Here is a 12,437-nt window from a genome sequence, read left to right as displayed (position 1 = left end):
AGTTAACCATGTTATTAAGTCTCTTCAATAAGTAGTTAACCATGTTATTAAGTCTCTTCAATAAGTAGTTAACCATGTTATTAAGTCTCTTCAATAAGTAGTTAACCTTGTTATTAAGTCTCTTCAATAAGTAGTTAACCTTGTTATTAAGTCTTTTCAATAAATAGTTAACCTTGTTATTAAGTCTCTTCAATAAATAGTTAACCTTGTTATTAAGTCTTTTCAATAAGTAGTTAACCATGTTATTAAGTCTCTCCAATAAATAGTTAACCTTGTCATTAAGTCTTTTCAATAAGTAGTTAACTTTGTTATTAAGTCTCTTCAATAAGTAGTTAACCTTTTTATTAAGTCTCTTCAATAAGTATTTAACCTTGTTATTAAGTCTCTTCAATAAATAGTTAACCTTGTTATTAAGTCTCTTCAATAAATAGATAAAAATGCATGGTAAGACCTACATAAAGTGCTTTCATGTAGTTATGCAAATATATTTATCAATTAACAGTCTTTTTAATAATTATCCTTACTTCTTTTTTATTCTTTTAGAATCACCTGTTGAAAAGGCTAACCAGCCAGCAGTGTTTCCCATTAAGAAAAGTCTCAACATCAGTACTGTACCTATTGTGACTGTGAGCAGCCAGCTGTCTCCAACACGAGTCCAAAGAAATGATGCTACTAATGGTGATCAACGACAAAAACAACAGCAAGCACTTGCAACCAGTAGTCAAGCACTGTGTGGACCTGGCCGACCAATTTTGAAAGGATCTTCAAGTCAGAGTACAGCAGCTGACCACTTTGGTCGAGGAGGAAGCAAGATTGGTGCTGGTCCTCGGAAACCTTTCTTAGGCCCAACACAATCAAGTTTGTTTGTTTTCTTTTTCTATGTGATGAGTACTTAAGTTGTTTTTGGTAAAAGTTTGAGTAATTCAGTCAAACAGTCATGTGTGTTACTTTATGAATTTTTATTTATTTGTAGTTGCTAAGGAATCTTTTGTTAAACTGATGGAACAACAACGCTTGCTTCAGCACCAACAAGCCCAGGCTCTTCTTGCAGCCCAGCGACAATTAAATGCTTCTCCCATGCCTCCAACATCCTTTTGTATGGGTCCTCGTGCACCTGCCAGTCTGAATAATAACTTGGTTAGACCCGGAAGTGTTGGTCTTAGTCCTAATCTTAACATCATGTTGCTTCGTAATTTTTTCCAGAACAACATGAACATCCATAATGTTCGAGGTATGTATATGTTTCCCTCAGGTAGTAAACTTCCTGTGATTATGGTGTCTTGGTTGTAAGTTATTGAAACAATCTACTGACTTCCATGATCAGAATGAAAAAAAAGCTAGTCTAAATTTTGATTCAACTTGAAATTTTGAAGTATACATTTTAAATTTGAAAGAAAAGCAAACATGGAAACCCCATTATATAACAGTAACTCAAATGTTTAGAAATTGGTATCAGTAGAAACTTGATTATAGTACAAATATATCATGAAATTAGTATTAAAGGAACATCATTATGGTATAAAGATGCCTAAAAACAACTAATAATACATGCATTATTATGGTACAGTAATGCAGATGTTTAGACATTGGCATTAGTGATGTATAATTATGTTGAAAATGCATCACGAAATTGTTAACCCTCTCACTATGAGTAGGTCGAAGTGTACATGTCACAATTTTTTTACAGAGCCACATTCAAAATTTAATTAAGCTACATTATTATCACTGTATACAAATAAACTTGACATCAAAACATAGCTTATAAATCAAATTTTAATACACAAGTTTTAAGTTCTTGATTTTATGAGGAAATATTTTTTTAAAAATCCTTAATCTCCCCTAATCCAAGAATTTATATTTGTTCTCTAGGTCTTCCCTAATTTAATTACCACCAATCTAAAAAGTGTGAAATTTAATGTAGATTACTCATTATAATATAGATATTACTAAGGCAAAGCATAGCTTTTATAGTCTTCAATCTTATTTGTCTATGGAGTCATACACTAGAATATTAGATTCACTTCCCATGCCCACCTGTCACATTTCGTTTTCACAAATTGTCAATAGTTCTCTGATTTTTATACTATATTATTTATAACCAACAGAAAGCCAGTGTTTTAATCTACCAAATTATGTATTATGTTACATTTTCTTCTGTACAGAGTAATGCCTATTTCATCTTCAGTTTAAAAGTTTCTCTTGCAGTGTTTAGATCAACAGGCTCTTATGCCATAGTTAGAAAGCCAGCTAAATTATAATAATTATAGAACATTGTTTGCTTTGTGTGTGTTATTATTCTGTTTTCATAGGTGTGTTATTCAATTAAATAAAAATTTAGTGCACAAGTACCATTAATATAAAAAAAAGCAACTGACAGCAAAGAAACAAGAAGCCATAGGTAGGTAATATATTTCTTGTTTTTTTATGCAATTCCTTATTTATTATATTAAAAGTAACTAACATGTAAAAATTAGAAAAGTATTAGTAAGATAATGAAAGAGATATAATCAAACTTATTCACAAGATATGCTCACTAGCAGTTCATGCATTACATCTTCAATATGGTAATGTGAGATACAGTCGAACCTTGACATTAAGGGCACACTTCCAACTGCCCTCTATAGCAAGTTGCTCTTAATATCAAAAATGGGTATTATTGGTCACAAAGTTTCAAAGCACTTCTCTTCAGAGTTTGAACTGTTAAACATCTCAAATTTATTTCCCGTGTTTATTTTACTGTCAATAACTGAAGTAGAAATATGAAAGCAATAAATCACTGCTGTGTCATTAAACTGTTATGAGACACTGTAATATTATACTCTTAAGAGCAACAAAACCCGTGTACAAAATTAAGTCAACATGACCCCAGCCATGAGAACATGATGTGGAATTTATCAGCTTATAGATACAAAGAGAATGCCCCAGAGTAGTAAAATTGCACTTTGAATCTCTGAAAACATTTATTACAGTATATAGTTTGGAGCTGATCTAATAAACATTGCAAGAGTTTGAATATTGGTTAACATTCTTGTGGGGTGCTTGGAATTTAGTGCTCACTTTAAGTACCTGTCTAGAGAACAACACTAAAGACACTGCCCTTAATCTGGAATATTGAGGTGCCCGATACTGCAGGACTTATTTTGATTACAAATAATAGAAAAAAGAAAGAGGCTGAAAAGGTCTGCCCTAAATAGCATGGTGTCCATTGTTTGAAGGTGCTTGTTAATTGATGTTCTACTGTACACGTTCTCCGAGTGATTTACAACTTGTGTGGCAGGATTATTAGTTAGACATGAATTAAAGGGAAATAAAACAATAAAATTATGTATAAACAGGTATATATTATCACAAGCTTTAAACTATTTAGGATAAACAGTTGTTGTTTCATGCTACAATTTGCACTCATTCTAGAAAGAAAAAAGGGTAATTTAGATTTATTTAGTTACAAGGTTGGTCAAATTGACCCAAATGCATATAGAATTAGGATAGAGAAAATATAAAGTTTTACTGAAAAAACATTTGATATTTATTCAGGAGGTTTTAGAGCTGAAGTTGTTGAAATGCCAATGGATGAATCCCCCGAGCTTGAGCCAGGGCCTGCACTTGTCTGATGTCTAGTCCTCGCTGTTGTTGTTGTTGCTGCTGGAGGGTCAGGAGGTAGGCAAGGTAGTTCAAGGAGGACACTGGACCTGAAAGGATTACAAGGATGATAGCTGAAGTATAATGTTTATAGTCTGTGTAACAAATAAAAACCATCTCATAGGAACAAGATAGCTATTATCTTGCGAGACATGACATGCACTGGTCAAATACTTTAAAGGTATTTGTAAAACAATGACATTTTCATTAATACTGTTACGTCTCTGTTCGTTAGTTAATTTTCCGTAACTTCGTTCCAACGAAACTTTAGCAACACAAGTCCTTTCTTAAATAAAACTGGTTTATTCTTTCCAAATACAACTTTACGATACACTTAATTTCAACAGTCGCTCTATAACAAACGCTATGACTCGCGTCTCACGAGCTCGACTTCAACAATACTCCATTCAATTACACACTCTCTGACTGCAGTTCAATTACTCATTACCCTGTTGTCCCATCACATTGTGAACATCTTATATATACAAGACTAACACATGTCTAGTAAATGCTAGAGCATTCTTGAAGGAACAAGATATTTCTAGAAAGAGGTGGCGTGATACTAGTCACGTGACCTCGCTGATGCAACAATACTAATTTCAGGAATTCTTTGTACCATAATCATGTTTCCACTAATGCCAATTTCTAAATGTCTGTGTTACTGTACCATAATGATGCTTCCATTAATTCCCTCACTACATGCTTGATTGATGCAACTGAAACAGTAACCCTAAACTAACCACCAGTTTCCATACTATAACTTTTAATGTGTTTTATGCATCTTCACAAACTATGGCAAGGTAATAGTAAACATTACAAGCCTTTTGTAGACAAAAAAATAAAATTTGGAATGAAGTATTTTTACAAAAAAAATTTGTCTGTGAACATATGGAGCCAGAGTCATGACTACTGTGAGTGCAAATTGATTTTCATGTTAAGATTGAAAATACTTTTCTTCATCTGAAATTGTCAAATTTCATTTGCATACTTAAACCCCAAGAAATTAAAAATTCATCTTATAAAGTTAGTGGTAAAATAAGCACACCTAATGCTACATGAAGCTAGTAGTAAAAAAAAAAAGTACAAAATATTACCCTTTTTGACATGGGAGGGGAATAGTTCTCAGAGACTTGGCAATGTATACCCTTTCTGACAAGGTAAAGGACTAGTTCTTAGATACTGTTTCTGATAAGGTAAAGTAGTTCTTAAGAGATTTGACAAGTTATTGCTCTTCCTGACATTGCAGAGTTATAGTTTTCATAAACCTGACAAGATACCACCTTTCCCAATATGGTAAAGACTTAGTTATCAGAGATGTGACAAGACATTACCCTTCTGACATGGTATGAGACAAAAATATACCAGTGGTACCCACCTCCAACTCCAGTGACAGCAGACATGGGGTTTAAGTTAGGAGTGCCACTAACAACTGGTGCTTGATTTTGACTCATTAGTAACATTATGATAACATAAGTACATCTGTATTTCCTGGGGTTAGCATGGCACTATGGTTGAATTAATGCAGAAAGAAAACACTGTGTGAAAATTAACCTCAGGTTGAGAAAGAAGTAATGTAGAAGGTTATTCCTGTTTCACTAGTGATATAAATGTATTTTCTGTCATGATTGAATTCCTTTAGAAAGTTTTGGTAACCTGCCTGGTTTGGGAAGACAACATCTTATGCCAGTCCAGGGTGCTGCCAATCGACAGTCGCCTGTCAACTTAACAAAATGGTTTGGAAGTGATGTACTAAAGCAGCAGATGCCAGACATGCCACCAGTTCCTCACCAAAGAGCATACTTGGTTGAAGAGTTAGAACGACAGCAGCAAGCTGCATCTGTTCATCATTAAATTCTCAAGACTATGAGCAGAGATAAAGCTATTAATTTTGTATGTTTACCTTGGAGCTTAAGAAATAATGGTAATACGTAAGGCCTGTACTTTCTTCTTGAATTTTTCCATGTTAAGAGTTATTACTAACACCAGGAAATAGAAATGTTCTATGTAAATTTATCTCATAATTTTCGTTTGTAAAGTTGTCACACTAGCACCAGATAATACAAAAATTCTCTGTGGATTTTATACACTCATTACTTTTACCTTCTCAACTGAAGTGTCATACTAATACAAATATTCTCTGTGGATCTATTATCTACATTATTTATATTTTCTCAGCCTTTCTCATATTAAAACCAGAAAATAAAATTGATCTGTGTGAATCTGTTACCTACATTATATTTTATTTTCTCAACCTGAATGTCATCGTAATGCTGTGAAGTACATGTTTTGTGTGAATCTGTTATCTAAATTACTTTTATTTTCTCAATTTAAGTGTCATTCTAATGCTATGAAGTACATGTGTGAATCTATTATTTAAATTACTTTTACTTCCTTAACTTCAGTGTCATCTTAATGCTACGAAGTAGATGTTTTGGGTGAGAACCTTCTATTGGTTACTTTTATTTTCTCAACCTGAATGCTATACTAAAACTAGGAAGTGACAGTTATATACACTACTCTTTAATTTTCCCAACCTAAATGTCATCCCAATGCTATGAACTAAATGTTCTTTACGAATCTGTTATCTATATTGTATTTTCTCAACTTAAGTATCATTGTAATGCTAATGAGTAACTGTTTGGTGTGAATCTGTTATATAAGTTACTTTTATTGTCTCAGTGTAAATGTCATACAAACAACAGGAAGTAATTATTCTGTGTTAACCTGTTAACTGATGTTACATATTTTTTAGTGTCACCCTAACATACAAACTTGTTGTGTGAACCTGTTATCTAATTTTTGTGTTTTCTCATAATGGTATGAAGTAAATGTTCTGTATGAATCTTATCTAAATTACTTTTCTTTATTTACATGTCACAATGACATCGGGAAACCAACTTTGTATATCTTTTTTCATTTTTACAACAACCTAGAAATAAGTAACTAAATGAATCTCTTAGATATATTATTTTAAATCTTAATAATCTGAGGTGTATGTTTCTTCTGGTGCCACAAATTGTGCTGTAAATTTATGTCTTGTGAGGTGACATTTCTGTTACAAAGTATTAAGGTGTTTGTGATAACACAAAGTAAAGGATTGTTTCCTTGTTGTCATTCTCTGATACTGATTGTGTTGAGGATTTATTGTGCTGAATATAAATTGATCAATAAACCATGTGGTGTACTTTTATTACCTGTAGTCTAGATAACTGTATGGTCTATTCTACTGTTTTGAGCTGCTTCTACATGTGAGTTAAGGTAATCTTGCTACAGTGTATGTCAGTTAAACTTTAATATTCTAATAATTGTAGTGACATTTGTATAGTTGTTCTAGTGTTACTTTTGTTATGTGTTCAGGTACTGAACCTAAAATCTGTGATACAAATCGGTTGTTCCTTAGCTGCATTGTTTGTTATCTGTAGTGATAAAAGTACACTAAATACTCTGCAGAAATAGAGATTGAAGTCACATTTCTATATCTGGTTAGATAGTTTTATTTTCATGGTCATCATGTGTTTGATTACAATGCATTGTACAAAAAAAAACAAATCTAAAGTTAGTCAAATGATGGGAAGGAGAGATTATAAAATATGTTAAGTAGAGAGATCTATTTTTATGAGATAATGTATATTAAGCTTGTGCTATGTTTGAGTAACCGTTTTTTTTATTTTAGTTTATATATGTCTTGTAAAGATTGAGTTTTTGCTACTTTGAATCTATTTTCTTGTTTTAACATAAACCATCAGTATTCTTTCTGGCATCTTTGTTAGTAAAGCTGAGTGTTGGTGTTTAAACACTTTATGTATTTTTTGGAGGGGTATTTCTCAATTTCTTACAAGTAATGCAGGAAAGTGTGTGCTACATAGAATAAAATTACAAACGTTATTTATAACTGTAGATCCACCAGAAGAAATGCAGTAAATTAGGGAACACTGTTTCATAGTCTTTAGCCCTTCATTAAAAAATAGAAGTGATTATGTTTCCGGGAGGTTGGTATATTACAGGAGTGTATATATAGATGTATATTATGGTGTAAATTTGTATGAGTACTTTCCAATTTGTACAAGAACAGGTTGGTTTTGTGACAAACAGTAGTAAAGATTACTAAACAAACACTAGTAAGTTGTGTTTATATATATATTAGGCCTAGCTTATGGAACAGAAGAATGATCTTGTCAACAGATCTTGTAAAGTAGATTTAACATACATGTACAACTTTGTAGAAACAAATTTATGTGATGAAGTTTCTGTTAGCAGTATTTTAAATGCAAGAATTAAAAGTTAATAGTTTTCGTTTTTATTTGTGTTTTTTAGTGAAACATTTGGAATTTTTTTTAATTGTAATTTTGTCATTTGACATGAATCTTTTCCATGTGAAATATTTATAAGATAGCATTTCCTTGTAAAAAGCATCTGGGGAGGAACTTTTAAAGCCCTGACTTATGAGTAAATGATCGGGTACTATTTGTTAGTCTTTAACTATAATTTCTTAAAGGTTGTTAAATGTTTTGTGCTCTTGTTTTATGAACTAATTGCATTTAATATCGCATTGTGTTCACAAGGCACAGAATGAGGGTGATGATTTATTGTAAAGCACTTATTTTACAAACCAGATAGGGTGAACTGTTTTGTTATCTAATAAACGTGAACACAGCTCTTTATTTGTGTTTTTTGGAAGGAAGAATTTACCTGGTGTAAAAATCCTTTTTTCTCCAGAAATATCTATTACTTGTTATAGCACTTGGCAGTCAAATAGTTTAAAATCACGTATAATACAAAACTATTGTATCATTTGATTATGCGCTTGGTGTTTTTTCTGTGCCTTCTGTCAAGTAAGAACAATTTCAGCAACCTGTGTGTGATACCATTAATTTTTTTTTTTTGTACATTTCATTGTATAGCAAGATCATCCTGGTGATGTCTTGCCTTGGGAATAGTTTTTTTTTGTGTGTTTGTGTGTGGTTTAATAAACATCACTGTGTCAGCATTATGTAGGCTTTGATTAACTTTTTAACCCCAAGACATTTAAAAGTTTCTTTTTTTTTAAATTTTCAGCCAGAGTTTTTCTTGGCAAGTCCCACTGAAGTTTTATTTTTTCAATAATTAGGAGAGTAAATTAAAACTATAGTCAGCTTACTGTTTGAGAAGTCATGGCATCAAATTCTACTGCTTTAACATTTACAATCATCAGACTCTTACTTGCTTCTTATCTACAGCTCCAGAGTTGTCTATAATCACAGTAACATTATATTTTGTCCAAGATACTATGCAATGCTTGACAAGTTCTGATTTTATAAAAGTGTACTTTTCTACAGGTAGACAGTCACCTTGTACTGGAGCCTACACAACAAAGATGTGTGATTTTATGGATAACAAGTGACCGCATATTTTAGGACATTGTTCGATGAAGTAAACTGTTTATTCATAGAATGAATTTAAACACACATCTAATATGTGCCCAGGGGGTAAAATTTTTTTTCTCATTGTTGTTGCCCAGTACAAGGTAACTTCTTTAACTCTGTTTTTTTTGGCACATCCAACATTATACTGATACTCCTATCAATAAAGCATCTGTTCAATTCATTAACACCACTTATTTTTTGTTTAACAAAGAATAACTGTGTACAATCCTATAAATGTGATTTATAAAAACTTTCACTAAATTTAGGTTCAGTACTGTAGAAGAGAAACTGTCTAAATGGCATGCAGCCCAAAAGTTTGTTTATGATACACCAGTTTAAAATCACCTTTTCAATTACAAAGGTGAACTACATACACTGCTATTCAGTTATATAACTTGTGTTTCAATATTTACTATTCAAATTCTGCTCCATGAATTTATTGACATGACTGTTATTACAACATGATGAATGTTTTATAAGGAACAAAACATCTTATCTATCAGCCTTTTTTATTGTACTTAAATTTATAAGCTTTGGTCACTCAATAACCCTATTAATTTGTTATAAATCAAGCCATTAGACACAAAAAAAATACTTTTGTAATAGCAAATTACATCAATTTGGGAGAGAAAAAAAAATGTGCTCAGACAACCTAACGCTGTATCTGAAGCTGAGAAAACATATACACGGAATAATGTTTTTACCAAATCGGAATAGCAAAGCTTTAAAAATGACACCTATTATTTCTCTTGATTTTTAATAATTATAAAATCATTACTAGTAAATTCAAGGGCTCAATTTCTAATACTATATTTATGAACGTTAACTTGTAATCTTAGGTTTTCAATTTCCTTAACGTTAAACAGATAAATTAACACCTGCCACACGAGCCAGCTTGGCATCCATTTCAAGCGTGTATCTTTGTTACATTGTTTTACTTTACTTGATCCACATCAATTCTAGATGTGGTGGTTTAAGAGTAGTGATTAAACTAAATCATGGGTCCTGGTCGGATGAGGGAAGATATTCCAATCGATTTGAAACATACCAGCTGAACTGGAGATTCAACGGTTGATTACGGCATTGACGGGGAATCATAAAAAAAAGAGCAAAATAGTACAATTATCTTCAAAAAGGTGTATTTGAATCATACATAAGAAATATTAGTTTCAATATTTTGTGAGACTAACAGCATAGTAAAGCCCAAAGATGCAGTGTTGAAGTTAGAGCAGATTCTCAAATTAAAAATGCCATTTTTGCAATGGATGGTACAATGTCCAGTATGGTACCACCATAATATAATTCTTATAGATTTCATCTATTAAAATAACCTTAAATCACTGGTTTCAAATAGTGTTTTGGTACAGGACCATAAGATAATCCATGAAATGATGGCTCCCCCCCCCCTTCCAATTTTTTCCAGATATGTTATTTACCTAGCAAGAAAATAGATAAATTATAACATAACCTAGTATATTTAAAAAAAACCTACCACACTGATTAGAACAAAATTGATCATTTATTATGTAATTCACTGTTACAATTCTTAGAAATCAGGTTTTTTAAATAATTTAACATACAAACTTTTTTTTTTTCAAACAAAGCAATGAAGAAGTATTTAATTCTATGTTGAAATATGTTTCTATTTGAAACTTTAGTTCTTTCAGAAATAATATACTTCATATGATTTTAACTATTTAAAGAAAGTAAACTCCAAAAGAAGAATGATGTGGAAGAAGCTTTTTGGAAATTCCTTTTAAGTTCAAATTTTTGACTGTTCTGGAAGTTCAAGTTTGCCGGCCGTATCTAATAGTACTTCCCTAGCTGCTTAATAGCTGTTAATTGTATCCTAGATTTTCCATTGTTTTTGTGTAAAATACTAATAAACTCTCATCACTTTTTAACTAACATGATTCAATCCATGTTAAATGGGTATTTTTATTAAAATTTCACAACAGCTGGAACCACTAAAACATTTCATTGAATAGATTGGCTGATGTCAGTAGGTTATAAAGAATCAAATATTTATTAATAACATTCATGTGAAAGTAAAGGGTACATAATATGACAACCACATTAATTCTGTAACATCCAGCAAATTATATTAAAATTAGTTTGAACCTGCATGACAACCATAGCCAGTATAAAGATGCTGGAACAGAATGTATCGGAACTACATTTTGGTATTTTCTAGATAGTGATGCTACTTAAAATTAATTGCTTTTTTGGAAGGGTATGTAACACCTCTTTACGATGCAAAATATTAACTTCGTTCATAAAGATGCATTCAGATATGGGATCTAGAATTTCTAAGACAGAACCTCTCTTGTACTTAATGGCAGTGGAAAACAAAGTTAAAGAGATAAACTTGGAATACTAGGACTGACCATAAACAGACTTGTAACAAGATGTATCTTGTAACAGGTGAAAATCCACATGACCAGGCAACAATGTGCAACATAATAAAGAAGGATGTCCATCTGAAAAATTGACAAGTCATACCTGTTCAACCATCACATGCTTAAAGCAGCTGGAGAATGATGGATATTCATGCTATTCCACATTATGACAAACTGGCTTATGGATTTATATGTGATCAGACTTGAAATGGGTGCTGGAAAACCATCATTCTTATACATTAGATGGATTGTGAAAAGATTGCAGGGAGGAGTTGTGTTTTAAAATAACAACAGCTTTAGAAAAAAGTATTTTTACAAACAGAACTATGCTGCATATGTATTGTGAAGATGCATGATCATCAGGAAAAGCATGGACTGTAATGACGTGATGAGGCTTCAAAAAATGTTTCAATATACTCAACACTTTGTATAAGAAGAATGTTAATAATTCTGAAAGTTGTACCATATAAGAAACACTTCAAGTTCTTTTAAGAAATTAATAGAATAACTTTTACAAGGTCACTAGGTGCTATATGAGATGAACTACGTATTTTCATATTCTTTACAAAAATATCTGACAAGGAGGGAAAAGTTCTTCTCAGTTTATTATTGTGTGACCAGAAGTTCTAGGTTTGTGTCTTTTCTTCCTAGTGACCAGAAGTTCTAGGTTTGTGTCTTTTCTTCCTACTGACCAGGAGTTCTAGGTTTGTTTATTTTCTTCCTAGTGACCGAGAGTTCTAGGTTTGTGTCTTTTCTTCCTAGTGACCGAGAGTTCTAGGTTTGTGTCTTTTCTTCCTAGTGACTGAGAGTTCTCGGTTTGTTTCTTTTCTTCCTACTGACCGGGAGTTTTAGGTTTGTTTCTTTTCTTCCTACTGACCGGGAGTTCTAGGTTTGTTTCTTTTCTTCCTACTGACCGGGAGTTCTAGGTTTGTTTCTTTTCTTCCTACTGACCGGGAGTTCTAGGTTTGTTTCTTTTCTTCCTAGTGACCGGCAGTTT

At 32.1% G+C, this 12,437-nt stretch overlaps 1 protein-coding gene across 1 annotated transcript in view; it reads left to right on the top strand.

Moving 5' to 3' along the window:
• The window catches only part of LOC106468191, a 133,116-nt gene extending 124,487 nt beyond the window's left edge, over positions 1-8,629 (top strand). Inside the window, exons 20-22 of the mRNA XM_022396510.1 lie at positions 544-858; positions 974-1,231; positions 5,279-8,629. Coding sequence (XP_022252218.1) covers positions 544-858; positions 974-1,231; positions 5,279-5,490 — 785 coding nt within the window. The 3' untranslated portion in view covers positions 5,491-8,629. The remainder of the gene's footprint in view (positions 1-543; positions 859-973; positions 1,232-5,278) is intronic.
• The last annotated feature ends 3,808 nt before the right edge of the window (positions 8,630-12,437 follow it).

This window comes from Limulus polyphemus, unplaced genomic scaffold (assembly GCF_000517525.1).
Source record: "Limulus polyphemus unplaced genomic scaffold, Limulus_polyphemus-2.1.2 Scaffold2909, whole genome shotgun sequence".
In the NCBI taxonomy this organism is placed as follows: Eukaryota; Metazoa; Arthropoda; class Merostomata; order Xiphosura; family Limulidae; genus Limulus; species Limulus polyphemus.
The sequence above is the reverse complement of the archived record's forward strand: the minus strand, read 5'-3'. Positions and strand labels throughout refer to the sequence as shown.